Genomic DNA, 27,983 nt, shown 5'->3' with positions numbered 1-27,983 from the left:
GCTGCATTTTGGAAGTTCAAACTCTGGGGCTCCATAGAAGTCTGTCGTATGGAGAGAAATCCTGAAATGTTTTCCTCAAAAAAAATTTTTTCCTTACGACTGAAGAAAGAAAGACATGAAGATCTTGGATGACAAGGGGGTGAGTACATTGTCTGTAAATTTTTGTTCTGAAAGTGAACTACTCCTTTAATAGCCTTTGCATCAGTAAGAAGCGGGACAAGTTGCATTTTACAGGTAGAATTTATTAAACATGATTTCATCAAGAAACCAGTTACAGTGGTTGAAATATCTTTTAAAACATATTAAATGACACCTCAATGATCAAAACCAAACAATACCTAGATTATGAGCAATAGTCAATGCGGTTTTCATGAGAACTGTAGAGGTTTGAGACTGATAAGGACTGATAGACCACTAAAGACAACAGATGTCTCACAAACGATTCCCTTGAAATCATGGGTGAGTACTGAATGAGCACAGTAATCAGAAATTCAACTGTAATGTTGAGGCATAGACAAGATGAGAGAGAGGATTAAACAGGATTTAAAACACTGTCAGGATCAAGTGCAAAAACACAATTAATATTGATAATATGTCATTTAACACACTTCAACCCAAGTGCACCCTGGAAATACGACGACGGTTCATATTCTAGGGTAATGAAAGCATTATTCATCAAGCCCCATGATGGAAGAATGTGATCAGTAACGTCACTTCGATTGATCAATAACTCAACCAGAAAGTGCTAAAGCTATGTTGTTGTAAACTACACTGTACAGTACATTATTACAATGACACACTCATATATATATATATTTATAAATTCTCTTAATTTCTTCCCAATGTAGTTTACACATCAGATTTATACAGGTAAACATCAAACATACAGGATTTAATTATCAGTGTTGTTTCCATCCAGCCATTTTTATTCCAAGTACTGCATATTCTCTTCATCTTTGTGCACAAAGAAACACGGCTCATATGAATTTAATGAAACTGTCATTTGCAATCTCCCGTTGAGGTGTGTCTTGCATTATCATCTGCAGATGACTACAAAACACACATATAAAGGCATCAAAATCTACATTCTTTGTCACCATTCAACCAAACCAATGAGCATTCAGTTCTAAAGGAAGACCTGAAAGTAATTTATATATCAGTGCCCACTCCCAATCCCAAAAACACCTTGCTAAATTTGTCAAAATAAAAAGAAATTGGTGGGTGAAAGGTAAGGCATTTTGAAATGCACCATCATGCATGTGAACATGAATAAAACTGACGTTTTTTTCTGCTATATGACGGTCATGAAAGCCACTCGTCTAAATAATTTAGTTAAAAGCGAATGCTTTCTGAATTGTCAGCATAGTTTAAGGGAATTCAATTAAAAGAGTCAATTTGACAGCTATTCTGATAGAAGTCTATTTGTGTCTAATGAACTGCCACTGAATTGAAACACTGAAGAGAAGTGCAGTCAAAGAGCCACTTTATGCGTGTCATATCTGTTAGTGTTCATTGGTCCTCGAAGAGACATAAAGAAGTTACACAGGAAAGTGCTGTTCACATTTTTCTGTAAACTCATAAAGAAACAGTGCTTAATACCACTCGCTCCCCCTAGTGCGTCCCACAGCTGTCTAATTTTATCATTTATGAGAAACACAAACTCATAAATATGCTGGCAGAACAAAAGGAAACCACATTAAAACCCAAACTGCCACCGCAAAAACAACTGAAAATAAAACCGAGCACAGATTTGAGAGGACAGAAATGGTAATAACCGAGGACTGAGCCACGAATGCATCCTGTAACGCTCCCTTGCGTAACAATCTAATTACAATAGACCTTCATTGATCTGTCAATGGCCACATGCCTGGTGTCCAATATCATAAACCAGAAGCTCTAGAGCCAAAACAATAACTCTGATTTCACAACGGATCAATTTAGATTGATCACCAAAGAGTAACAACGCAGCAGTCGTTGAAGTAAGACGCAATGTCCACAATGCACTTACAGGCTGGAGATGTTGTGCAACCCATGTGCAATTCTAAACTGATGCAAGTATTGTGACGTTCGGACACCACGTCCCATGATTCAAAGGAAGTTTGTAGTGCGGACAGTAACTGATGTGAAATTATACGGTAATACAAAGAGGCTCTGTCTATAGGAGCAGGAAACAGGAATGCTTGCTATGTTGAAGACATTTAAAGGACTAGTTCACTTTCAGAACAAAAATGTACAGATAATGTACTCACCCCCTTGTTATCCAAGATGTTCATGTCTTTCTTTCCTCAGTCGTAAAGAAATTAGTTTTTTTCGAGGAAAATATTTCAGGATTTCTCTCCATATATTGGACTTCTATGGTGCCCCCAAGTTTGAACTTCCAAAATGGAGTTTAAATGCAGCTTCAAAGGACTCTAAATGATCCCAGTCGAGGAAGAAGGGTCTCATCTAGCGAAACGATCGGTTATTTTCTAAAAGCATTTACAATTTATATACTTTATATTATATCTCTACACAGAGTACATAGAGACTTAGACAAGATAAGCATTTGAGGTTAAAAAGTAAAAATCTGTAATTTATTTTAGAAAATAACCAATCATTTCACTAGATAAGACCCTTCTTTCCTCGGCTGTGATCGTTTAGAGCCATTTGAAGCTGCATTTTGGAAGTTCAAACTCTGGGGCACCATAGAAGTCCACTATAATGAAGAGAAATCCTGAAATGTTTTCCATAAAAAAAAAAAAATTATTTCCTTTCGACTCAAGAAAGAAAGACATGAACATCTTGGATAACAAGGGGGTGAGGACATTATCTTTAAATTTTTGTTCTGAAAGTGAACAACTCCTTTAAGGACAGTGTGGAGAGCAGGTCAGTATCAGAGGAAAATAAAGAGGAAACGGAGAGAGCAAAAGAAAGGAGGTCTCGATATTCAATCCTTCTTCTCTTTTTGGACCAGCTTCGGTGCATCAACAAAATCCCGTCCGTTGACCACGATGACAGCGGCTGTAAGAGCACTGGCCATTCCCCAGAATAACACATACGCCAGGGTCTCCGTCCAAGTGTCACCTGACAGAGAGTACCAGATGCATTAATATTTACAAGCGAAATGTACATTTTCCAAAGAAGCAACAGTAATGGAACCCTTAATTATTAAAATCATTGTAACGCATGTCTCTTGTGGGTCGCTGACGTAAAATGGTTTCACTCTGTGAGCTACTGGTGCTACCTGTTGCTATTTTTACCGCAAGACGACAGTAACAAATAAAATACTGATATCATGACCACAGCTACTGAAAGAGCTTACAGGTGGTGATGGATATAAACTTAGGCTTAAACCAAATGCCGCACCATCAATTGTCCTCACAAAGAGTCTAAACGCCCCGGATATTGAGTGAAATCTGCACTGAGAAACTCCTTTTAGGGCTGCAAGTGTTGGCATGTTTACATCCTTCCAGAATGGCATCTAGAGTTTCTTGTCTCTGCCATTTATAAGTTCTTTCAGTAGCTGTGGTCTACTTAAAGCCCCAAAAGCATCAGGGCTGAAGTGGAGAGAACAAAGACGCAGGTCTTTAGAAAGTTTTATTCATCCACAGGCATCTTCCCATTTTTTTGTCCTCTTCTTATCACTAGGAAAGCAGTGCAGACTTGCATCGCTTCTCTTGTTGCCCTTCGACTGAAAGTTACAACCACAAGCTGCACAATGTAGCATCACATTAGTATTTTATTTAACTGTGTTTTGTAAAAATAGCAACTGGTATCACCAGTAGCTCACCGAGTGCAACTATTTCACATCATCGAATTAAAAAAAACACAAAAAACTTTTTCATGGGTTTTTTTACTACATATTTTAGTAAGAGACATTATTTATGTTATATTAAGTCATACAAGTCTTAATACACACAGTTCCCTTTAAAATGTATTCATACTGGTTTCAAGTGGAATTTTTTTATTTTTTTTAATGTAATGACTCACACATTAAATCATGTGGTAATATTAACTAATATTATTAAAATTAACACTTTTTTTACACATTAAATGCATGTGAGTGTACTTAATCATTAAAGATTTTAAATACACTACCAGTCAAAAGTTTTTGAACAGTAAGATTTGTAATGTTTTTTTAAAGAACTCTCTTCTGCTCACCAAACCTGCATTTATTTGATTCAAAGTACAGCAAAAACAGTAAAATGTTGAAATATTTTTGCTATTTAGAAAACTGTTTTCTATATGAATATATTTTAAATTGTAATTTATTCCTGGGATTTTAAAGCTGAATTTTTAGCATCATTACTCCAGTCACATGATCCTTCAGAAATCATTCTACAATACAGATTTTTGCTACTCAGAAAAAACATATATTTTTATTATTATGTTGAAAACAGCAATTTGTTTCAGTTTTTTTTTTTTTGATGAATAGAAAGTTCAAAAGAAATAGAAGAATATCAGAAATAGAAATCTTTTGTAACATTATACATGTCTTTATTATCACTTTTTTTATTTTTTTAAGATTTATTTTTGGCATTTTTGCCTTTATTGTGATAGGACAGATCAGAAATGACAGGAAGCAAAGTGGGGGAGAGACAGGGGCAGGATCGGGAAAGGTCCTCGAGTCGGGATTCGAACACACAAGGCCATCGGCGCCAACTTTATTATCACTTTTAATCAATTTAGAGTATCCTTGAGCATCATTTCTATAATTTCTTTTCCAAAAAAAAAATAAAAAATCTCCAAGCTTTTGAGTGGTATAGTGTATAACATTATAAAAGCTTTTTATTTCAGATAAATGCTAATCTTTGTATTCACTAAAGAATCCTGAAAAAAAATATTGAACCATTTTAAATATTGATAATAATAATAATAAAAAAATGTTTCTTGATCAGCAAAACATCAAATTAGAATGACTTCTGAAGGATCATGTGACACTGAAGACTGGAGTAATGATGCTAAAGGTTTAGCTTTGATCACAGGAATCAATTACATTTTAAAATATATTTAAAATAAAAACAGTTATTTTAAATAGTAAATTTGCTGTACTTTGGATGAAATAAATGCAGGTTTGGTGAGCACCTTTTGACTGGTAGTGTATATACGTTTTTGGGGAGCACCACATGACATTTTACAACCTGAACTAACCTTGCAGTAATGCAGAGACTTTTTTCTAAGTGATATAATTATGTCTTCCTGTTTTACTTTTTTTAATTCTTGCATGTTTTTACATTTTAATTACACCATATGACTTTGATTATACTATTTTTTTTAAATATTAAAAAGAAGCTTTGTTAAAAAGCTCTTAGAAATAAAACAAAAACATTTTTAAGTTCTTATTTATGATATCAGGAGATTTGCATCAAAATAAATGGTAATTTAGAAATAAAAAAAACATCATAAAAGAGGTGTATTCAAGTCACTGCATTTGTTAATGCATTTTAATGTGTTTTTGTTTTGTTTTTATAAATTAATAGACCTTAGTCAGAGTAGCACCATATTGAATTTTTGACAGGAATAAAAATGAGGCTGTGAGGGACAAAAGTACAGCGCGTTCAATGGATTGTACTTTTACAACATATCAATTTTCAAAAGTGTCATGTCATTGACCCTATTGCTTTATTTCACAGTGTTATAATGTCAAACCTTACCAGCCATTAGGAGACAGATGATGCACATGGAGAACGCCACCACCATAATAACAGGAAGCTGCAGAAGAAATTACAGAGACATATGAATATAAAATAAGCAGGGAATGACCAGCAGCTGGTGGTGTTGAATTATCAATGTTAGGACAGCATGAAGCAGCTAGAAGTACATTTTTCTCTTTTTCACAGTAATGACCTCTTTTAATTCGAATTCTCTCTTACTACAAGCAATATGGGAAAACCACTGACCAAGAGGAACTTCCAGTCCTTCTGCACGTGCAAAGGCATCAAGCCATCGGTTTCATCCACTGTATAGTTCCCGAGGAAGAGATCGATGGAGTCCTGAGAGCAAAATCAACTACTTAAAATTCACCACAGCAAACGGAGTGTGATTGAAAGACATAAAGACAAAGAATTCATACGCACTTGTCTGAACCCATCTGAGAAATTGTTCTTGTAGTAACGGATCATTGAGTTCCAGCCATCCATTACCAAGCCCCATTGAGTCCTCTTCCCGGTTCTGAGGTCAAAGGTGAAGGTTACAATGGTGGACGCACACAATGCATATTCTGAAAGGAATCTAGGATGAATTACCTGGTGAAGTCGGTTTTCAGGGCTCCGGTTCCTGCGTACTGTTTAGCACAAGCATTGGCATTGTCTGCCCACGCTGAGAGAAAAAAAAAAAAGGAAAATAATTAGCTTTCTGACTTTATTTAGAATTGTTTGTACTTCAGAATTTCGATTGAAATCACCACACCGTTCTTATAAATCTTCTCAAAATCAGCCTGTTCCTCAATTTTCTGGCCAACATGGAGGACACCCATCCTCTGAAATACAAACAGCTCAAGGTGATGACATATCAATATTTAACCACATTATTGATCCCTAGCAATCACTTCCTAAACAGACATGATGCATCAAATTTCAAGCAAGAGGCCCTCACTGACAAAAAAAAATCCCACACAAAGGCAAAGTTACAGCCAGTCAGCTTTCTCTAATGCGTAAGTTTCCTCAATTGCTTCACCTCCAGTTAGTATGCGTCAGACATGCTATTTGTGATGTGGCGTCACCTGTAGCTGGCTCTGTAGGGAGCGTCTGGCCAGCAGGCTCTGAATGACGTTGGTGCGGTCCAGACAGTCCATGCAGTTGCTGCGGAAGGTTCCAGACTGCTCGGATGTCACCTTCCCGTCTGAGCTCACCATGAAGTACCTGCAGAATCAGCATTCAAGAACCAGATCAAAGCCAATCAGTGACAACATCAGAGACCACAGATTTTCCTATAAAAAGGTACAGAAATGAATACAAACCCAAACTCGTCTTGCATGTCAGAAACGGCATCAACGAGAATCTGGAGGCGATGCCATCTCATCTTACTGCACTCCTTGTGAAAGTCAAATGCTATGTACCTTAAAAGAGAAGCAAGCGTCACTACACAGCAACAATGATGATAATAATAAGAAATGTTTCTCGGCATATTAGAATGATTTCTGAAGGATCGTGTGACACTGTGAAATTCAGCTTTGCATTACAGGAATAAATTGCATTTTAACATACAATTGAGGTCAGACGTATACATACACCAGCAGAATCTGCAAAATGTTAATTATTTTTTTCACAACAGGAGGGATCATACAAAATTCATGTTATTTTTCATTTAGCACTGACCTGAAGAAGACATTTCACATAAAAGACATTTACATATAGTCCACAAGAGACAGTAAGAGTTGAATTTATGAAAATGACCCCGTTCAAAAGTTTACATACACTTGATTCTTAATACTATGTTGTTACCTGAATGATACACAGCTGTGTTTGTTTGTTTAGTGGTAGCTGTTCATGAGTCCCTTGTTTGTCCTGAACAGTTAAACTGCCTGCTGTTCTTCAGAAAAACCCTCCAGGGTTTTTTTTTTGTGTATTTGAACCTTTTCCAACAATGACTGTATGATTTTGAGATCCATCTTTTCACACTGAGGACAACTGAGGGACTCATATGCAACTATTACAGAAGGTTCAAACACTCAATGATGCTTCAGAAAGAAACATGATGCATTAAGAGCCGGGGGTGAAAACTTTTGAACAGAATAAAGATGTGTACCTTTTTCTTATTACTCTAAATATCATATTTTCTGTTCATTTAGAACTGCCCTCCAGAAAATACCTATGTTTCCCAGAAGACAAAATAATGTAAATTTACCCTGATCTTCAAATTTCAAAAGTTTTCACTCCCCAGCTCTTAATGCATCTTTTTTCCTTCTGGAGCATCAGTGAGCGTTTGAACCTTCAGTAATAGTTGCATATGAGTCCCTCGGTTGTCCTCGGTGTGAAAAGATGAATTTTAAAATCATAGTCATTGTTGGAAAGGGTTCTTATTTCTGAAGAACAGCGGGCAGTTTAACTGTTCAGGACAAACAAAAAACAACTCATGAACAACTATCACTAAACAACAACAACAACAAAAAAAAAAACAGTTGTGAATCATTCAGGTAACAACACAGTATTAAGAATCAATACAAAAAACTTTTGAATGGGCTCATTTTTATAAATTCAACTATTATTTTCTCTTGTGGACTATTTGTAAACAACTTTTAATGTGAAATATCTTATTAAGGTCAGTACTAAATAAAAAATAACATGCATTTTGTATGATCCCTCTTATTTTGGTAAAATAATTAACATTTTGCAGATTCTGCAAGTGCATGTAAACTTTTGACCTCACCTGTATATTCAAATAGAAAACATTAATTTTAAATTCTAATAATACTTCACAATATTACTCACACCACACTTTTGAATTCTGATCACTTAGAAAAGCATGCTTCTCTTAAACAGGCTACATTATATGAGACATCATTTGTGTTCGTAGCACAAAAAGTGATGTACTTTAATACTGTTTTAGGATTTGTTCAAAGTATATTCCTAGTATGAGCAATAGTAATTGCTTTAGCAAAATCACTAATATGCAACTGTAGGGATTAAAAAAACTGCTGAAGTACTTGATGAGTCCGTTTTCCATGCCGTTAACCATTTTTGCGAAGGCCTGTTCAAGGGGCAGTTCAGATCCTTTCTGATTCACCTGCAGACAAAGCAATTATCATAACCTCTGTGACTAATGACAATCAACCGCAATTTTCTGTACAAGTGGGCTAAGAGAGGTTACTCACCAAATTTAGAATGACTTGTTTGCCATAAATGAGAACCTGTGACTCAAAATGCCTCCTGAATCCATCCATCTGCAAGGATAGATAGATAGATGATAGATGGATAGATTGATATATAGATAGACAGATAGATGTTTTTCATCCACAGATAATTGAAATAATAATAAAAAAATATGGTGCAGCAGCATAAGTTCTCTTACATGATTGGTGTCATTGCTTATCTGTGGCTTGGGCTTGTATCTCAGGTTGGGTCTTTGAGACCAGAAAAAGGGCATGGAGCCTCGAGTCTGTGTAAGGAGAGTGATAGAGCACAAATTAAATTTCTGAGGTGAATTCTGAGAGGTCAGAAAACAATATTCTTGTAATAGAGGTCAACAACCTGCACAAAGGACGCCCTGCCATTATTGTACTGGACTATCTGTTCTGTCTCCACAAAGTTAGCAGCATGTCCTTCAGAGTCAATGCCTGAGGCACAGAGGAAAACTGTAATATCTGCAGCGAAGACCACTGTGTGAATATATATATACACATGCTTGAATGGATCTCACCTCTGACGTAATATCGGACCCCAGCTCTGAAACAGCTTCGTCTAGAGATGAGGATCCACTCAAAGACCTTCCCGTTGATGCAGCACGGTTTCATCACAATATCTGAAGCAATGGGTTAAGCCTCAATATCACACACACATATACCAGCTACTACTTACACGACCAGTCAAACATTTTTTTTAGAATTTTAAAATATCTTTTAAAGAAGTCTCTTCTGCTCACCAAGCCTGCATTTTTTTATTATTTGTTCCAAAGTACAGTAAAGACACTAAAAGTTTGAAATATTTGTACTATTTAAAATAGCAGTTTTTTAAATTAAATATATTTTAAAATGTCATTTATTCCTGTGATGTCAAAGCTGAATTTTTAGCATCATTACTCCAGTCACATGATCTTTCAGAAATCATTCTAACATTCTGATTTGCTGCTCAAAAAAAACAAAAAACAAAAAAAAAACAGTTATCAGGGGTTCAAGTGCGTATCGCTGAAACCCTATTATAACTGTTAGAATGGTTACAGATGAGCGATTTCCATGTAAAACTGATTGTGCAGACGAAATCGTAAGTCGTACCGCCTACAACATGACTGAGGCTCGCCCCAATCGGCCTAACGGGGGTGCTACAGCAATCAAAAGTATGAAATTGCTCATAACTCTTAAACCAGACTCAAGTGTCTTATGTCATTTGAATCCCTGGCTCATGTCGGAAAAAACACAAACAGATTCAATTGGGAGTGAAATTTTTGAGTATTCCGCAATTTACGCAAAACCTACTTTTGCAAAATAGTTATTCACCTGATCGGAACCAAAACATTTCAGAAAGATTCTCTGGAGAGTGAATATCAATAATTATAAAAAAAAGTTGAACTTTCGACTCACCGTGGCAAAGGGATGCCAAAACATTATAAGGGGGCAGGGCCACTTCTACTAGCATGTCTATAACTCCTGAACGTAATGAGATATCTTTGCCAAACTTGGCACACTTGTGTAAGAGCTCAAGCTGAGGTCATAGGACACCACTTGGTGGTTCTATAAGAAGGTTAAAACATAAAAATGGCTATAATTAGGCAACCATTTGTCCTATCAACATGAAAAATCACCGCCAAAAGGAACCTTTGGAAGTTTGAGCACCTATTAGACAAGGTTAATGGTGGTCGAGCGGAACGAAGCTCGGTGGGCCTTTCTGACTCACAGCCCCAAAGATCTGTGAGAAATGTAAAATAACTCGGCCGCTGAGGGGCGGTATCGCATTTTTTGAGAGTGTAAATTATTGTATATTGCACGGTTTTCCGCACATACACGCGATATCTGTATCGTATGATAGACCTTCTTGTTTCGAACAACTTTGTCTCTAGAACCACTGCTGTCAATCAAACCGTTTTTTTAAATGATTCAGGGTGTGTTCACACTTGTCATGTTTGGTTCGATTAAAACAAACTCTGGTGTGATTGCTTTGTTAGTGCGGTTTATCTGAGTAATCCAAACCCTGGTGCGCACCAAAACAAGAGGACTGAGACTGATAAAAAAAAAAAAATGGATCTCGGTCCACTTCCAAACGAACTCTGGTGTGCTTCGATTGAAATAAAAACACGACATGGACCGATTACTTCTAAACAAACCAAAAACAGGAAGTAATAAAATGTGACATGATTTGATGAAGCGGTGTATACAAAACGAAATGAGCAGAGCAAAGAGGAAGTGCAATTTATGAGCTCTTTGTGAGTTTGCAGGTGGTGAAAATAAAATCATATGCACGCAACAATGAGCGCACTTAGTCCAACAGACGGCATTAGGTGTAGTCGACTTAAAGCGGTGCTGAGCAGACCCATCAGAGAATGAGTCCTTGATGTCATGCACCAGCAGCACCACTTTAAATCGAATGCACGTTTTTCTTTTGTTTGGAGTGTTCAGTGAGCTCCGTCATGAAATATACGTCATTCAACCCAACCAATCATGTTGTGAACGTATCACTACGCTTTTAGGTTCGCTGTCAAAAATGCCAGTGTGAAAGCTAAGCGGACCAGGACCAAATGTAACATGTTTCTTTTTGGTCCGGACCAAATGAACCAAACGAACCAAACTACAATTGTGAACACACCCTGACAAAACCTACTTTTGCGAACTAGTCCTAGGTTTTCCGCTCAGTCTGGAAAAACCACAGGGCTCTGGACTCTCTAGGTCAATAATGATCAAAAACATGTTGAAATTTATCCTTTGGGAAGCTATACGGGGCCTGAGAAGGGGTCTTTTCAAATATGACCAAAAGCCTAAAAAACCCTCAAAACTTCACAAAACCTGCTGAGCATATGCGACAGGTGATTGTAAACGAGCCTGAAAAGTTTCAGGGAGATCGCACCACAGCTGGCACTATAACAGTCATAAATAAAAACATAAGTTACATACTGTCATCTTGAACAGAAACAGCTCTCACTTCATAATTTTCTCCTTCGGACAGTTAAGGATAAATGAAGTAATAGAGCTGGGTAGAAAATACTGATCTCTTGATTTTAAGCGATTCTCATTTTTATGAAAAGAAATGATTTGTCTATTAACCTGATGTAATATATATCCAACTCGAATCGAATCACAAGCTTTTGAATCAGAATTGAATGAAATTTGTGTCAAAACCTTTATAAAGCCCTATAAACTGAGCAACATGACATCTGAAAGGATACATCCGTGGATGACAGGAAAAGCAAATTTATGGAGCTGAAAAGGGAATCTGTGAATTAGTATGTGTGATCTACTCATATTTTTAATGTTTTCTGAATCGGATATATTTTTATACCTCAGGCTGTGCAGTTATTTCTCTTAACAGGTTTCCATTCCACATGAATCTCTGGTCTGCCTGTGTGGAGAAACGATTCAAGACAAGACACGGTTGTTTTGAAGGGTCTAATACATGAATAGTGTAACCAAATGTACTCAAGAAGTTTGAACACTCTGAAGTTGAACTTTATGAAAAGAGATAGACAACTGCAAAATTACAAACTGTGTCAAAAGCCAGATCCAAAAGCAGAGCACAGACTCTTTCTTCAAAAACATAAAAACAAAATGAGGGAAAACACAGTGTGAGCCCGCATGTCAGCAAGCGTTCTTGTAAAACAAGAGCTTTGCAAATCTAGCTTACAAAGAGACAGCACATCTCCTGTGACGGCCCTTTATTGTAAAATAAGGGATTCAGTTTGAGACAATGAGCTGACCAGCCTTCTGTATGTGCCGCTGATGACAGCCTGCACCCTGCTGTGCTCTCTTTCTCTCTTAGCCACTAAAACTTCAAACTGCTCTGACTCTCTTCTGCCCTCATCATCTCCCAGTCTTTTTGCTCTGCTCACCCTCTCCAGCAGGCTCATCTCCTGGAAGTCCGGGCTGGTGTTGGACAGCCGCTGCTGGGTGTGGGTCAGGTCATAGTCCGTGCAGAAGTAGAAACCATCTGTGTTGAGTACATTGCTGATCATAGACAGAAACGTCTTGTTGTCCTGCATCTGTGAGAAGGAAACAGTCATCAAATAAGATTATCGGCAATAGATGATGTGAACAGAAAGAAGACTAGGGTTATTTTAGTATTTTTTCATTTTACTTTTTCTACTGGCAAAAGTAAAGAAATGACAAGATGGGGAAATGGGATGAGAAAGGGTAAGCAATATTACTTTTACATTAAAACCTCGCAATATAACCAATAACTTACAACAATGGTCGATATTGATATATATTACAATATATTTTAAATAAAATGTGTTTAAAATAACCTACTGAAAAAAGTAGTTCTGACAATGTCCAGATTATTTAAGTATGGGTATGCTTTATATGTATATTCCATATATTTTTAATATAAATCTATAGTATATTTTTAATTAAGCAATAATTATGGAAGCCCATTTCTGCCACTGAATAAAAAATAAATGGTTAATAAAAGACAAAATTTTGACTTTATAAAGATTAAACCTGCAACACTTTTATAGTTATAGAGTTTATATCTCACAATTCTGACTTTTTGTTCAGAATTGCAAGATATAAACTCACAATTGTGAGTTATAAAGTCAGAATGGCAACAAATGCAAGTTTGTTTATATCACAATTATGAGAAAAAAGTCAGAATTGTGAAATGCAAGCTCGCAATTGAGATAAAAAGTCACAATTCTGACCTTTTCACGCTCTGACTTTCTCAGAATCCTTATAAACTCGCAATTGCAAGTTTTTTGAGGGGAAAAAAGACTGATATGTTCTCAGAATTGTCAGTTTATATCCCTCACAATTCTTAATAACTTGCAATTGCATGCTATAAAGTCAGAATTGTGAGATATAAGCTTGCAATTCTGAGAAAAGTTCACAATTGTAAGTTTATATCTCATAATTCTGACTTCATTTCTCAGAATTGCATGTTTATATCTAGCAATTCGGACTTTTTTCATGCAATTCTGACTTTTTCTTACAACTGCGAGTTATAAAGTCAGAATTGTAAGATATAAACTCACATTTCTGAGAAAAGGTCACAATTGTGAATTTATATCTTGCAATTCTGACATTTTTTCCAGAACTGCGTAATACAAAGTCACAATTCTGACTTTTTTTCTCACAATTGTGAGTTTAAATCACAATTCCGAGAAAAAGAGTCAGAATTGCACAATACAGACTTGCAGTTGAAAGATAAAAAGTCACAATTCTGGCTTTCACAAACTCACAATTCTAATTTTTTCCGTGCTCTGACTTTTTTATAAAGTCCAATTTTGAAGGGAAAGAAATCTGATATGTTCTCAGAATTTGGGTTTAAATATCACAATCCGGACTTAATAACTTGCAATTTCATGTTATAAAGTCAGAATTGTGAGATAAACTTGCAATTCTATGAAAAAAGTCACAATTGTGAGTTTATATCTCACAATTCTGACTTTATTTCTCAGAATTGTGAGTTTATGTCTAGCAATTCTGACTATAACTCGCAATGGTGATATAAACTCACAATTGCGAGAAATAAAGTCAGAATTGTGAGATAAATAGTTGCAATGACCTTTTTTATTTTTGACTGAGTGGCGGAAATGGGCTTCCATAAATAATACATAAAATCATTTGAAAATATATTAGTTACATTTGCATTATTATTTTATTTTTGTAAATGTATCATTGTTAATAATTATAAATAATGCTACCAATAATAAACAATGTTAATATCTCAAGTATGACATTTTTAAAACAAACAAAATAAATAAATCTCTCTGCTTAATTTTATAATTGACAGTTGGCAAATTTGGATCACAATATAATTGAGTCATTGTTTGATTTAATATTGAAAATGAAGACATGAAAAAGTGACTCCTTTTTAATTTTCAAAAAAAAAAAAATTTCTTCAGAGGAGAAAAGTGAATATACAGCTTGAATACTCGATTGCTACATGTGGACGATTTATTTATTTTCAAGATGTTTCTTCATTTTTCTCCCTGAACCAAAGCCAAAACAAAAAACAAGCTGAATTCTTGTTTGTTTGTTTGTTTTTAAATGAAAAAAATTAAAAAGGAGCAGTTTTCTCATGATTTTTTTTCAATATTAAAAAAAGGACTGAATGAACGATACACAGATTAATATAGGCCAAATCTAAACTCCTTTCTCATGAACACTTATGATCTCATCAACTAACTACTAAGCAATGACTGACGTGAGTTAAAGGGCTTGACATTCTCAAAAAGTCTTAATAGTTCAAGGCAAATCATATCATGTATTCAAATCACACAACACTCAGCAATCTTACTTGAAAACTACTACTGAAAACAAGCTTTGGTCCACGTGCAGATGCCAAAACTAAGCTCTCATCCAATGCCAGGCCTTTCAATCTCAGCATACCCTTTCTGCAGTAACAGGATCACTATCCACTAAAGCTCTGGCTCTGGGAATGGAGTGGAACAGGAACGACCTGAACTGATTCCCAGGTTCTCCCAAAAGAACCTAGTCAGCAGAACCATCTGCCTTCGTACGCAAACTCATCTCACTGCAGTTATTCCCTTCTGATCAACTCTGTGCCCACAAGGCTTACATTTCCATGCAAAAATCAGGGTGGAAAGCAGATTAGTAAACGTGTGGCACTTCCATCCAGGCCAGAGAGAAATAGTTAAGTATTGCTGAGAATGCAAAACACACTTGCATTTTGCCAAGGTTTGTCACATTTTGGAACAAAACAGCACATGAAACCAAGATGCATTCACTGCAGAACTCATGCGCTTGCATTGCACTTCCAGATAAGAGTACGTTAATGATCTAGTTGGTTGCAGTCAAGCCTCTCACGTACTTGTTTCAACTCGAAACACTTCCCGTGTCCAACACCGCTCTACTCAGGCTGCATCCAAGGCCATTTCAGCCGAAGTCTTATCCTTGCTAAATAATGCAGCAAGTATACAACACTGTAATGAGATATCAGTGCACTCAGAGCGTGGGCTCAAATGAAAAATTTACTGTATGAGTGCACCCAATTTCACAAGAATGAGGGGAATCTGCTGCGTTGTTCTTAAAGCACTTCTGAGTAAGTTGTAAATGGAAAAAAGGCTAAAAGTTCAGGGCAGGAAACCTTCGGTTACGATTTAGAGACGCCCTGGGCAACTGATCAAACAAAGAATGACATTTTTAAAAACCACTTTCTACCTAAGGTGTCACAAGCATCAGCAATACACTGAAAGTTGAGGTTAGGGACTTTGATGACCTGAATATCTGTGAGGTGCAAAATGGTCTTCTTATAAGAAATCACATCAAACTCCACCGCTTTCCACACAGTGTGGCCAAACAGGTCGCCCACTTTTTTTTTGCGGGTGATGACGATGAGGTACATCCCTGCAGAAACAAAAAAATCATGCGTCATGGTAATCAAAGTATATGTCGTATAATCAACATTACGAATTCTATTGAGAATCGGAACATCGTAATAATACAGAACCTACCAGCCACCAAGCGAACAGTTCCCATGACTCCACAAATGGGCCTGGTTACACCTGACGGCGGGATGTCCTTAACACCTTCAAGAGAAAAAAAAAATGATAGTAACTTTGATGAGAGGATATAACAGATCTGTACTGTGCTATTCCTGGAATACACCTTTTACAAAAGAGCACAGCAACTACCTCAAATCTAAAATGTCATGCTGACAATATTGATGAAATGTCACTTTGCAAGGAGGTCAGCATTAAAACAGAAGTACGACAAAGTCTAAATAGCTGCCATAACTTTTCATCGATGCCTGTAGACTTTGAAAGGTCTGAATCTCTTATAAGTTGTAGCTGTTCATAAATGTCAGATCACAGCTGGCCAGACTATAAATCTTTCACTGTACTTTTTCACGTGGTCAGAGAAATGAGGTGCTTAACCTTCAGAAAATGTTCATCGCCAGCCTCAGGAAGACAAACTATACTTCAAATGAGCCGTTTTATTATTCTATTCACTTTTAGTAACCATGTTGCTGAAATTTGGGACATGTTGAAATATAGTTTAAAGGGTTAGTTCAGCCAAAAAATTAAAATGGTGTCATTAATTGCTCACCCTCATGTCGTTCCAAACCCATAAGATTTATCTTCAGAACACAAATTATAAAAGATATTTTTGATTAAACCTGAGTGCTTTCTGACTCTGCATAGACAGCATTGCAACTACCACGTTAAAGGACTTGAAATGTTATAAGGACAATGATAAAATAGTCCATGTGACATCAGTGGTTCAACAGTAATTTTATCAATCTATGAGAATATTTTTTGCACACAAAGAAAACAAAAATAATGTGCATCATACTCTCATGTCGCATACACTCCTAAAAATAAAGGTGCTTTAGAGGGTTCTTTACAGTGATGCCATAGAAGAACTATTTTTGGTTTCACAAAGAACCATTCAGTCAAAGGTTCTTTAAAGAACCATATCTTTCTTACCTTTTTATAATCTGAAAAACATCCTTTCGCACAAATAACCTTTTGTGAAACAGAATGTTAAAGGTTCTTTATGGAACCATTTAGACAGAAAAGGTTCTTCTATGGCATCGTGAAGCACCTTTATTTTTAAGAGTGTACTGACAAAAAGTATTCTCGTAGATTCAATGAATTACGGTTGAAACACTGATGTCACATGGACTATTTTAATGAGGTTCTTACTACCTTTATGGGCCTTGAATGCGTCAGTTGCATTGCTGTCTATGTAGGGTCAGAAAGCTATGATGGCATTTTAGTGCCACATTAAAAAAATGTAGATTTTCTTTTTACGTGGATTACAAGATTAAAGTTTATATATTTAGAAAATAAAGTCGAAATTACGAGAACAAAGTCGAAATATTATGAGAATAAAATTGAAATTAAGAGAATATGGTCAAGATTACAAGAATAAAGTCAAAGTGTTTCGACAATAAAAGACACAATTATGAGAATAAGGTCAAAATGTTTTGAGAATTAAGTCGAAATATTTCGAGAATAAAGTCTAAATGTTTCAAGAATAAAGTCAAAATTACGAGAATAAAGTTGATATGTTTACAGAATAAAGACTAAATAGTTCAACAATAAAGTCAAAATTAAGAAAGTTAAGTCAAAATATTACAAAAATAAAGTCAAAATTATGGGAATAAAGTCGAAATGTTTTGAGAATAAAGTCAAAATGTTTTGAGAATAAAGTCAAAATTACGAGAATAAAGTCAAACTATTTAAATAATAAAGTCAAAGTTATGAGGTTGTATGGACATTGATAAAACAGTCAATGTGACATCAGTGGTTTAATTGTAATTTTATAAATCTATGAGAATATTTTTTGTATGAACGTGCATTGAAGACTGACAAAAAGTATTCTTGTAGATTCAAAAAATTTCAGTTGAACCACTGATGTTACATTGCAGTGGCGGCTGGTGCTAAAACATTTTAGGGGGGCGCACACAAAATGAATCACACTGTTAATACAGGCTTTATTATCAGTAAAGTAATCATTAAACATTTGTAATCATCCAAAAAAATATTAGCCATTTATATGAATGTGATTCAGAGATGAAGGCCATAATACTAATGTTATCCACACGAGGGAGCCACAGGATAAATCTCAGTTTAAAGACAGTGAAAATAAATTGATTTGTAGTAAAACATTGCATATAAATTAATTTTCATAAAGTTTTATATAGTCCAATAAAAGTAACTGTTATGCAAAAACTGTAAATACCAAATACTTGTAGACCATTAATTGTTTTGACCTAATTATAATGGTATTGACAATATATTTGTATGTCCAATTAAAGAAGGAACACTATATTATATATATCTATTTTAATATTAACATAAACACTCACAATTTACTTGAAAAAAGACATTTACATAAAACATATTGCCTGTACCCCGACGATTGAGTTAAACTGCATTGTTACAGTTACTTTCTGTGTAGCTGCCCACAACGCTTCGGTGACAGGACTTTGAAATAACAAACAATGAAAACGATAAAAGCCATGACTTACATCGCATCTAGCAAGCAAACTCTATCCAAGCTCCATGATTCGTACGTTTATTTTATTTATTTTTGTATTTATTTATACATATTTCTTCATTTGAACGGCTTGTGAAAGATAAAATCAAATTTACTTTCATCTCGGAAAAGATATTGCACATATTTGACAGTCGAGAATGCTCCAATCCCATGAGGACAAAGTATATAAAAACAATATTGATTGGCTAAGATCTGAAGTGGGAGGGTCTGGGGCGCAGTGCTCTGCGCCCCGAGGACAATCTGTAACGAGCCAATCAGAGCTCAGCCTCAAGTCACATGCGTTTCAAAAATTTACAGACCTAATAGACACCCATTTGGCCGGCGTCCCGCATACACAAACAAACGAAAAACAGTTTAGATTTTTTTTATTTTTAACAGGTGCTAACATAACAACCAGTCGAATAGTATGACAAAATAATGCAATTTCGTAATTATTTTGCAATATGTATTAAACTTATTTTTAACATGTTAGTAGTCTTCTTCCTTGGCTAACTTGAGGGGGGCGGCGCCCCAGCGCCCCCTATGGACCAGCCGCCACTGTTACATTGGCTATTTTAATGATGGTCTTACTACCTTTCTGGGCCTTGAATGCGTCAATTACATTGCAGTCTATGTAGGGTCGGAAAGCTATGACGGCATTTTAGTACCACGTTAAAAAAAATTAGAGATTATGAGATAAAGGTAATTATATTTAGAGAATAAAGTCTAAATTACAAGAACAAAGTCGAAATATTATGAGAATAAAATGAAAATGATGAGAATAAGGTCAAAATTACAGGAATAAAGTCGCAGTGTTTCGATAATAAAGTCAAAATTATAAGAATGTAGTCTAAATGTTTTGAGAATTTAGTTGAAATAGTTCAACAATAAAATCAAAATTATGAGATTAAGGTCAAAATGTTTTGAGAAACAATCTAAATTATGAGAATAAAAGTCAAAATGTTTTGAGAATAAAGTTGAAATAGTTCAACAGTAAAGTAAAAATTATGAGAATAAGGTTTAAATGTTTCAAGAATAAAGTAAAAATGATTAGAATAAAGTTGAAATGTTTTGAGAAAAAAATCTAAATTATGAGAAGTCAAAATGTTTTGAGAATAAAGTTGAAATATTACGAGAATAAAGTCAAAATCACAAAAATGAGGTCGAAATGTTTTGAGAATATAGTCGAAATAGTTCAACAATAAAGTCAAAATTACGAGAATAAAGTCAAAATATTTCGAGAATAAAGTCAAAATATTTCGAGAATAAAGTCAAAATATTTCGAGAATAAAGTCAAAATATTTTTGAGAATAAAGTTAAAATAATGTGAATTAATTTGTCGCAATTACGAGATTAAATTTATAATATTTTGAGAGTATATTCTAGCCTTTTGCCCATGCAAATGGCCCTGATTGGGAGCAGTGGCAGAAATTCCAAAGTCTCATCTTTAAAAATCTGTCGGTTTTATAGTGAAATACAAACAATATGTCTATTACAATAATGTGTTTTTCACGCTCTTTAATGTGGTGTGACAGATCGCTGTATTCGACTCAGTTTAAGCGGCATGTGAATCAGTCATCTTTACGATAACAATAATGAAACTATACAGCTATAGTGTTTTTGTTCCATTCCCTCTGATGTTCCTTTACGTTTATATTGCGCTATAAACTTGAAATAAAGAGGAAAAACACGTTTATAATTTGTATTTCGTGATAAAACTGCTGAACTGTTATATTAAAATCAACAAAGCACAAAATGATTGCGATTACTGGGTGGCTGGAGCACTACAAATAATGAAAGGAAGACATTAAATATTACTACCAATCATTTACTGTATGACTTCATTCTCAAAACACTTCGACTTTACTCTGCAACAGTGTTGCGTGTAACTAGTTACCAAGTAAAGGATTTCTCTTATTTTTAAAATTTCTGTAATTTAATTAAAATTACTTATGCAATAGGATGAATATTACTGGGATATTGGCATTATATTATTACGGAAAAAGCACATATTATGTCTTATTCTGCAAGACCTTATTCTAAATCCTTTATCCAACCCAATTCTTAAACATAACAACTACTTTACCAAGTATTAATTAGCAGTAATTAGGAGTATATTAAGGCAAAAGTCATAGTTAATAGTTAGTAAATAATGAGAATTAGACCCTAATCCAAAGTGTACCAGAATAATTAATGCAGTTATCTATAATTTATTTCAAAGAACCGTTTCATTTCTATTCTTGTACCATTAATTTGTCAGGGTTGATATAGGATTTAGGAGGTAATTAGTAATGATAAGTAATTAAAAACTTTTTAAAGTGAGTAATTTGTACAGTAATCTAATTACACTGTTGAAAATGTAATAAGTAACTAGTAATAAATTTCTTTTTTAGAGTAACTTACCCAACACTGCTCTCCAAACACTTTGACTTTACTCTTCAAACATTTTGACTTCATTCTCGTAATTCCAACTTTATTCTCAAAATTGTATGACTTTAATCTCATAATCTTCTATTTTTTTTGTTTTTTTTTGTTTACATGGCACTAAAATGCCTTCATAGAAAACTCTTGGATTTCATCAAAAATATCTGAATTTGTGTTTCAAAGATTAACAACGGTCTTACGGGTTTGGAAAGACATGAGGGTGAGTAATTAATGACAGAATTTTCATTTTTGGGTGAACTATCTCTTTTAGTTATTTAATAAAAAATCTTGTAATCATAAAATGGGCCATTTGCATTCAAGATACAATGAAATACTGGTTTCCAGTCTTATTAGTGGTCTGTAGACTGTACCTGCGAGGGTCATCTCGGTGGAGACCCTATCAATGACCAGCACATCATTAGCTCCATCATCACAGGCCTCAATGTAGAACTTCTCAGGTGTTGCATGCCTATGAAAAAACACAGAAAATAGAGTTTTTTATTTTCAACTCCTTCTGATTTAACAGAGACTTTTCTCATTGTGCTGGTAAACACACAGGTTTTTCCTGTATAAAACAAGAGGTGAGGGTTTGGCTGGTAAGCATTTGACAGCTGCATTAGAGAAGCAAATGCCTTTGTGATTATTATGAATGTGATAAACAGCACTGAATAAAGAAATTGTATATTCAGCACAATCAGCTTTTGAGTGGTGATGATATCAATAAGACAAAACAGCGGCAGAAACATAATAGCTCGAAAATCATTTACATCTCAGACCATCTGGAGAGAACAGATTTTCAGCAATGCCATAAATCAGAACCGCTTTTCACTTTCGGTCGTGCACAATTATAAATAAAGTTTAGAGAAAATTACAGCTCGGATTGCAACAGTTTCCAAAATGTAAGGAGATTGAGAGTCTGTTTCAGTAACATCATTGTCGCTTGTCCCACTTTAATGGCTGGAGTCTTCCTTCCTTAGCGAAATGCTGAGCAGCCACTTTCTGTGCAACGCTTGATGAGTTTGCAAATAGGAAAGCATGCGGCGTCTGCACGGTTAACCTCTGCCCCATTAACCATGACCTCATCATAGGTCTATGGAATCCGTCTCAAAATTTCAAAATTTACTTGGTTGCTCAGAGTTTGGTTTTATGACACATAGATGTAACACTATTTGGTATTTTTATAATGCTCTATGTCTTTTGATCGGGTCACGCAAGTGAAGACAACACAGATGTTTGTTTTGTTTCGTTGCTACAGTGGTGGCAAATTCACATCCCTTAAAGATTTGTGTCTAGAGTCGGTGTATGACAAATCACAGTCTTTATGAATTATGAACACAGTAAACAGTCTTAGCAAACATAATGTGGTACAAGGCTTTCTGGATTATTATAAACTATGTCATTATAGTTTTGACAAGCTTTTATCAGCTGTAATAACAATGGCAATGTTCTGTTTATTGTGCAAGAGGCCATTCGTAAAACTGAAGGGCTTACTGTATCTCTATTTTTTTTTTTTCCGTTTTACAAAAACAGGCAAATTACATAAAGCAAGATACAAACAATTATTTATATTTTGGTATTTACTAAGCATAATGGTAATTCTCTAAAGGACTCTAATATGTCTGGTTCACCAGTCAAAAGTTTGTGAACAGTAAGTCTGTTCTGCTCACTTACAGCAAAAGCAGTGCATTTTTTAAATAAATATTTTACTATTTAAAATAGCAGTTTTCTATTTGAATATATTTTAAAATGTAATTTATTCCTGTGATCAAAGCTGAATTTTCAGCATCATTACTCCAGTCTTCAGTGTCACATGATCCTTCAGAAATCATTCTATTACGCTGATTTGCTGTTTAAGAAACATGTTTCATTATTATTAATTATCAATATTTAAAACATTTGAGTAAATTCTTTCAGGACTGTTTGGTTAATAGAAAGATCCAAAGATCAGCATTTATCTGTAACATTCCACACTATACCATTATATATATTTCAGATAAATGCTGTTCTTCTGAACTTTCTATTCATCAAAGAAACCTGAAAAACTTCTACTGAGCTGTTTTCAACCTAATAATAATAAACTTTTTTTTAAAAACAGCTTTGGAATCGCAGGAATAAATTACATTTTAAAATGTATTGAAATAGAAAACAGTTATTTTAAATAGTAAAAATATTTAAGAATTGTACTGTTTTTGCTGTACTTTGGATCAAATAAATGCAGGCTTGGTGAGCAGAAGACACTTTGTTTAAAAAACATTAAAAAAAAAATCTTACTGTTCAAAAACTTTTGACTGGTAGTGTATGTTAAATAAAAATAATAAAAAAATAATATTTTATATTTTATACATACATATTTGCTAAATGAAGAGAATTCTTATTAAATTAGAAAATAATTATAATTATCAAAACTTTTTGTTACATTGTGACAATTATGATAAGCACAATTCATTATTACTGTTATGCAAAAAAATAACTAATTCTAAAAGTAAAACTTAAATTTAAAAAACTCAATTAAAAATTTTAATTGTAAATGGTAGTATTAATTATTGTAGGATTTTTAAAGTGAAAAGACTCTGAAAGGCCAAATGAAGCAAGTTTCTGACACACTGATTAAAAAAATCTAAGTGACGCAACAAAATATTAGCAACCAAAAACATTCAGCCAGAATATGAATAAACATTGTCTATGTTTAAAAATGTTGTCTCGTGTAAACATTCATTGTTTAAACTGAAGGAAGACATCAGTAAAACAACTTCAGTGTCACATGATCATTCAGAAATCATTCTATTATGCTGATTTGCTGTTTAAGAAACATGGTTTATTATTATTAATTATCAATATTTAAAACATTTGAGTAAATTCTTTCAAGACTGTTTGATGAATTTTATATTGTAATAACATTTCACAATACTACACTTTTTCTGTATTTTTAATCAATTAGATTTTTTTAATCAAATAAATGCAGCCTTGATGAGCCTAAGAGACTTCTTTAAAAACTAACTTGTACTGTGCTATACAGTACTGTACAAAAGTATTAGGCCACTTAAATTTTCACCAGCTAAATCATGGTGTTAAGTCAGTTATTTCTATCTTTTGCTGTGGTGTGCCAGTAGAAAATATCAGCTAACATTCATTTTGCCATTTTAATAATCCAGTGAGATTTTTGTTTGCACAAGGAGTCTGACAACAGCCAGTGCTTCACACAGAGATCTGATCTCTGCCTGAAATGACATGAAAAAAACTGAAGAAACAGAGACAGACTAAATTCAAAAGAACTGTGGCAACGTCTCCAAGATGCTTCAAGAAACCTACCTACAAAGAAACAAAAATAATTTTGAGCAAGTGCGTCTATGGCAAAAGCTGCTTAAACTCAAAGGATGGTCTCACCAAATGTTTGTTTAATTTATTTAATAGAAGTTATTGGATAAATAAAATCTATTTATGAAATTATTTTTCAGCATTTTTACACAAGCGTCTAATAAAACTTTCAACGGTACTGTAGCTTTGCAGGTAGGTAAGAAACCTTGCCACAGTTCTTCTGGATTTAGTCTGTCTCAGTTTGTTCTGTTTCTTCATGTGATTCCAGACAGACTGGATGATGATGGGATCAGATCTCTGTGTGGAGCACTGGCTGTTGTCAGACTCCTTGTGCAAACAAAAATCTCACTGCATTATTACAATTTATTGCAAAATTAATATTTGGAAATGCAAACTGATATTTCCTGCTGACACACTACAGAAAAAGATATACAAGAACATTTTTTCGGTGGTGAAAATTCTAGTGGCCTAAAACTTTTGCACAGTACTGTATATTTTTACCTGTCATATAAACCTAAACAATTAATTAGTTAATAAATTAACTTCAGTTTCCATTTTAGGCTAAACAGAAAAGTTTATTTCCGTAAAACAATAAAAAAAAAACATTTTCGCTGCATCAAGTGTCAAATTTTCATTTCCATCCGTTGAATTGTCATGATTAATAATGTCAGTGCAAAACAATCTAGGTTCTCAGAACTACTGTACATGTTCAGAAGGCAGTGACTCAGAACACACCACTGTAACTCATATCAGTGTTTGAGCGTCTGATAACTCAGTATCATGTTGATGTAAGGTGTGGGCTGGAGACATTCCATTCAGCTTCACCTCCCTTTCAGTGGTTCGACTACAGTTGCACAATTTATCAAATAACAAGATATAAATTGTGCATCATTGTACAGTATGCCATAGACTCTATCCTTCATTTTATAGCTAGAATTACGTTTAACACTGATGCCTGCAAGCATTCAAACAGCTCAGCATCCTAACGCATACTCAAAATCAACACCCTAGTCCACTATATGCAATTTACACTCACTTAAATAAGAAAGCAGGTGTTGTCCAGACTGTAAACAATCTATAACAACCCAGTGAGCTACCTAAACAGCGTTTGGTACATCACAAGCGCGTTTTCTTGTCGTAATGCAGTAAAAAGAGTCGTCTCTCGCGTTTACATGCTGACTGTCTAGATGCAACTCAGTAGGTTTTGGTACACAGCCAATTTAAACAGAGCAGTGCCTGAACGGCTTAAGCCAGAGCAGCTTCCACCAAAACAGAAAACTGCCTTGTAAAGGCAAACACACTTTCCTGACAGCGCCCACAGACGCTGGCAATAAAAGAGCTGACCTTCATTAAAGCGAAACTGAGCGCTGTATGTGGTTATATCTGCCGCTGTTCTCAAATAAAAGTTTCAACTTACAGGTTGAACCTCTCGTAGGCGGTCGCCATCTTCACTTCCGGGTTTGGTCAATCCGTCGTGACGTATATGTGGGAGTGGCGATTGGAAGGTGCGTTTTCCGGTCGAGACGTCACAGTGCAGGTTACCAAAAAAAAAAAAAAAAAACCCTAAAGAACCCCTAAACATTTTTTTCCTGACAGTGTTGAGATGTCTTCCCCACCGCTCCCCTTTCGTTTTGTGTTACTGAACTTCAGTGCAGTGCTGTTTTTATTTCTCGCAACAAGAACAACAATAACAAACTAAAAAAAAATGTTTTTTTGTATCATTTTATGCACTAGGTCTGTCTATGAAAGATATAGCTATTTGCTTTTTTTAAGCATTAACAATGCTTTTAAGCGTATTGGTAACCTGTTTTTATATTCATTTCATACTCAAGACTCAATCGTTTTAGGTATAATTCTTATGCACTATGGCTAATTTCCATTACATGAGGGAAAAAAAGAATCATAATTATGAGATAAGTCATAGTTACTGCATGACATAAAAATGTTAAATTACGAGATAAGTAAGTTATAATAATGAAATAAAAAGTCAAAATAATGACATTTTATGTCTTAGTTATGACATAAAAAGTCGAAATTATGGCACACTGGATCATAATTAAGGGATAAATGTTGTAATTATTACACTTTAAGTCATAATAAAGAGATAAGTTAAAGCTGACATACTCATAATAAGTCATAATCAGTTTTGGGAAGGTTATTTTGGAAATGTAATAGGTTACAGATTTCGAGTTACTCTATTTAAAATGTAATTTTATAATTGTATTTATTTCATATGTACTATTGGCCTTAGTTTTAATGCAATAGGCAATACTTACAATTATTTCTTTACACACACACACACACACACACACACACACACACACACACACACACACACACACACACATATATATATATATATATATATATATATATATATATATAATTTTATTATTGTATTTATTTCATATGTATTATTGTTCTTTAAAATCAATAAATCTTTTTAGGTATAATTCTTATGCACTATGGCTAATTTCCATTACATGAGGAAAAAAAGAATCATAATTATGAGATAAGTCATAGTTACTGCATGACATAAAATTGTCAAAAAAGTCAAAATGATGACATTTTATGTCACAGTTATGAGATAAAAAGTCAAAATTACTGTATGAAATGTCATAATTATGGCAAAAAGTACAATTATGAGATTAAACAGGTAAAAAATGTGAAATAAAATGACAACTTATGACATAAAAAGTCAGAATTATGGCATACTGGATCATAATTAAGGGATAAATGTTGTAATTATTACACTTTAAGTCATAATAAAGAGATAAGTTAAAGCAGTTTTGGGAAGGTTATTTTGGAAATGTAATAGGTTACAGATTTTGAGTTACTCTATTTAAAATGTAATTAAATTTTATTATTGTATTTATTTCACATGTACTATTGTCCTTTGTTTGAATGCAATACTTACAATTATTTATTTAAATATATATATATATAAAATCAATAAATCTTTTTAGGTATAATTGTTATGCACTATGGCTAATTTCCATTACATGAAGGAAAAAAGAATCATAATTATGAGATAAGTAAGTTATAATGAAATAATGAATATAATTGTTATAAAGTTATAATGAAATATAATGAAATAAAAAGTCAAAATAATGACATTCTATGACATATTATTTATGATATATAATTATGATATATACTGTATATATATATATATATTAGGGGTGGAGCCGAACCCGAATACGGTATTCGGAAAGGCACAAATAGCGTGTTTTTTACCAATACTTAATTGGAACAAATACTTTAAAAAATATTTGTATTCGGGAACAAGAACAACTTAATATCAAAAAGCTGCGTTTCCTCATGAGACCGCAGTCAGTGTATGCCCGCATGAGTGAGTGAGTGACATTCAGGAGTCGGGGGGTGGGGGTAAAAGAGGTGACTGACACAGTGCTATTGTGTTTTTCAGTCGGGCTACCAAAATGTTTGACCGGGCTGC

General features: G+C 34.3%; 1 protein-coding gene across 1 annotated transcript; it reads right to left on the bottom strand.

Annotated features, from left to right (window-relative positions):
• Window positions 1–221: 221 nt before the first annotated feature.
• On the bottom strand, window positions 222–25,990 carry sacm1la (SAC1 like phosphatidylinositide phosphatase a). The gene is made up of 20 exons (XM_073821421.1): window positions 25,944–25,990; window positions 21,583–21,680; window positions 16,255–16,329; window positions 16,020–16,147; window positions 12,670–12,819; window positions 12,123–12,182; window positions 12,010–12,043; window positions 9,337–9,438; window positions 9,168–9,253; window positions 8,989–9,075; window positions 8,792–8,860; window positions 8,624–8,703; window positions 6,938–7,036; window positions 6,701–6,839; window positions 6,388–6,457; window positions 6,225–6,297; window positions 6,057–6,150; window positions 5,880–5,972; window positions 5,634–5,691; window positions 222–3,063 (listed from the first exon to the last, which is right to left on the bottom strand). Exons 1-20 carry the CDS (start codon window positions 25,970–25,972, stop codon window positions 2,927–2,929), a joined length of 1,761 nt encoding a protein of 586 aa, XP_073677522.1. The 5' UTR covers window positions 25,973–25,990; the 3' UTR covers window positions 222–2,926.
• Between the last annotated feature and the right edge of the window lie 1,993 nt (window positions 25,991–27,983).

This window comes from Garra rufa, chromosome 17 (genome assembly GCF_049309525.1).
Source record: "Garra rufa chromosome 17, GarRuf1.0, whole genome shotgun sequence".
NCBI classification, from domain to species: Eukaryota; Metazoa; Chordata; class Actinopteri; order Cypriniformes; family Cyprinidae; genus Garra; species Garra rufa.
The sequence above is the reverse complement of the archived record's forward strand: the minus strand, read 5'-3'. Positions and strand labels throughout refer to the sequence as shown.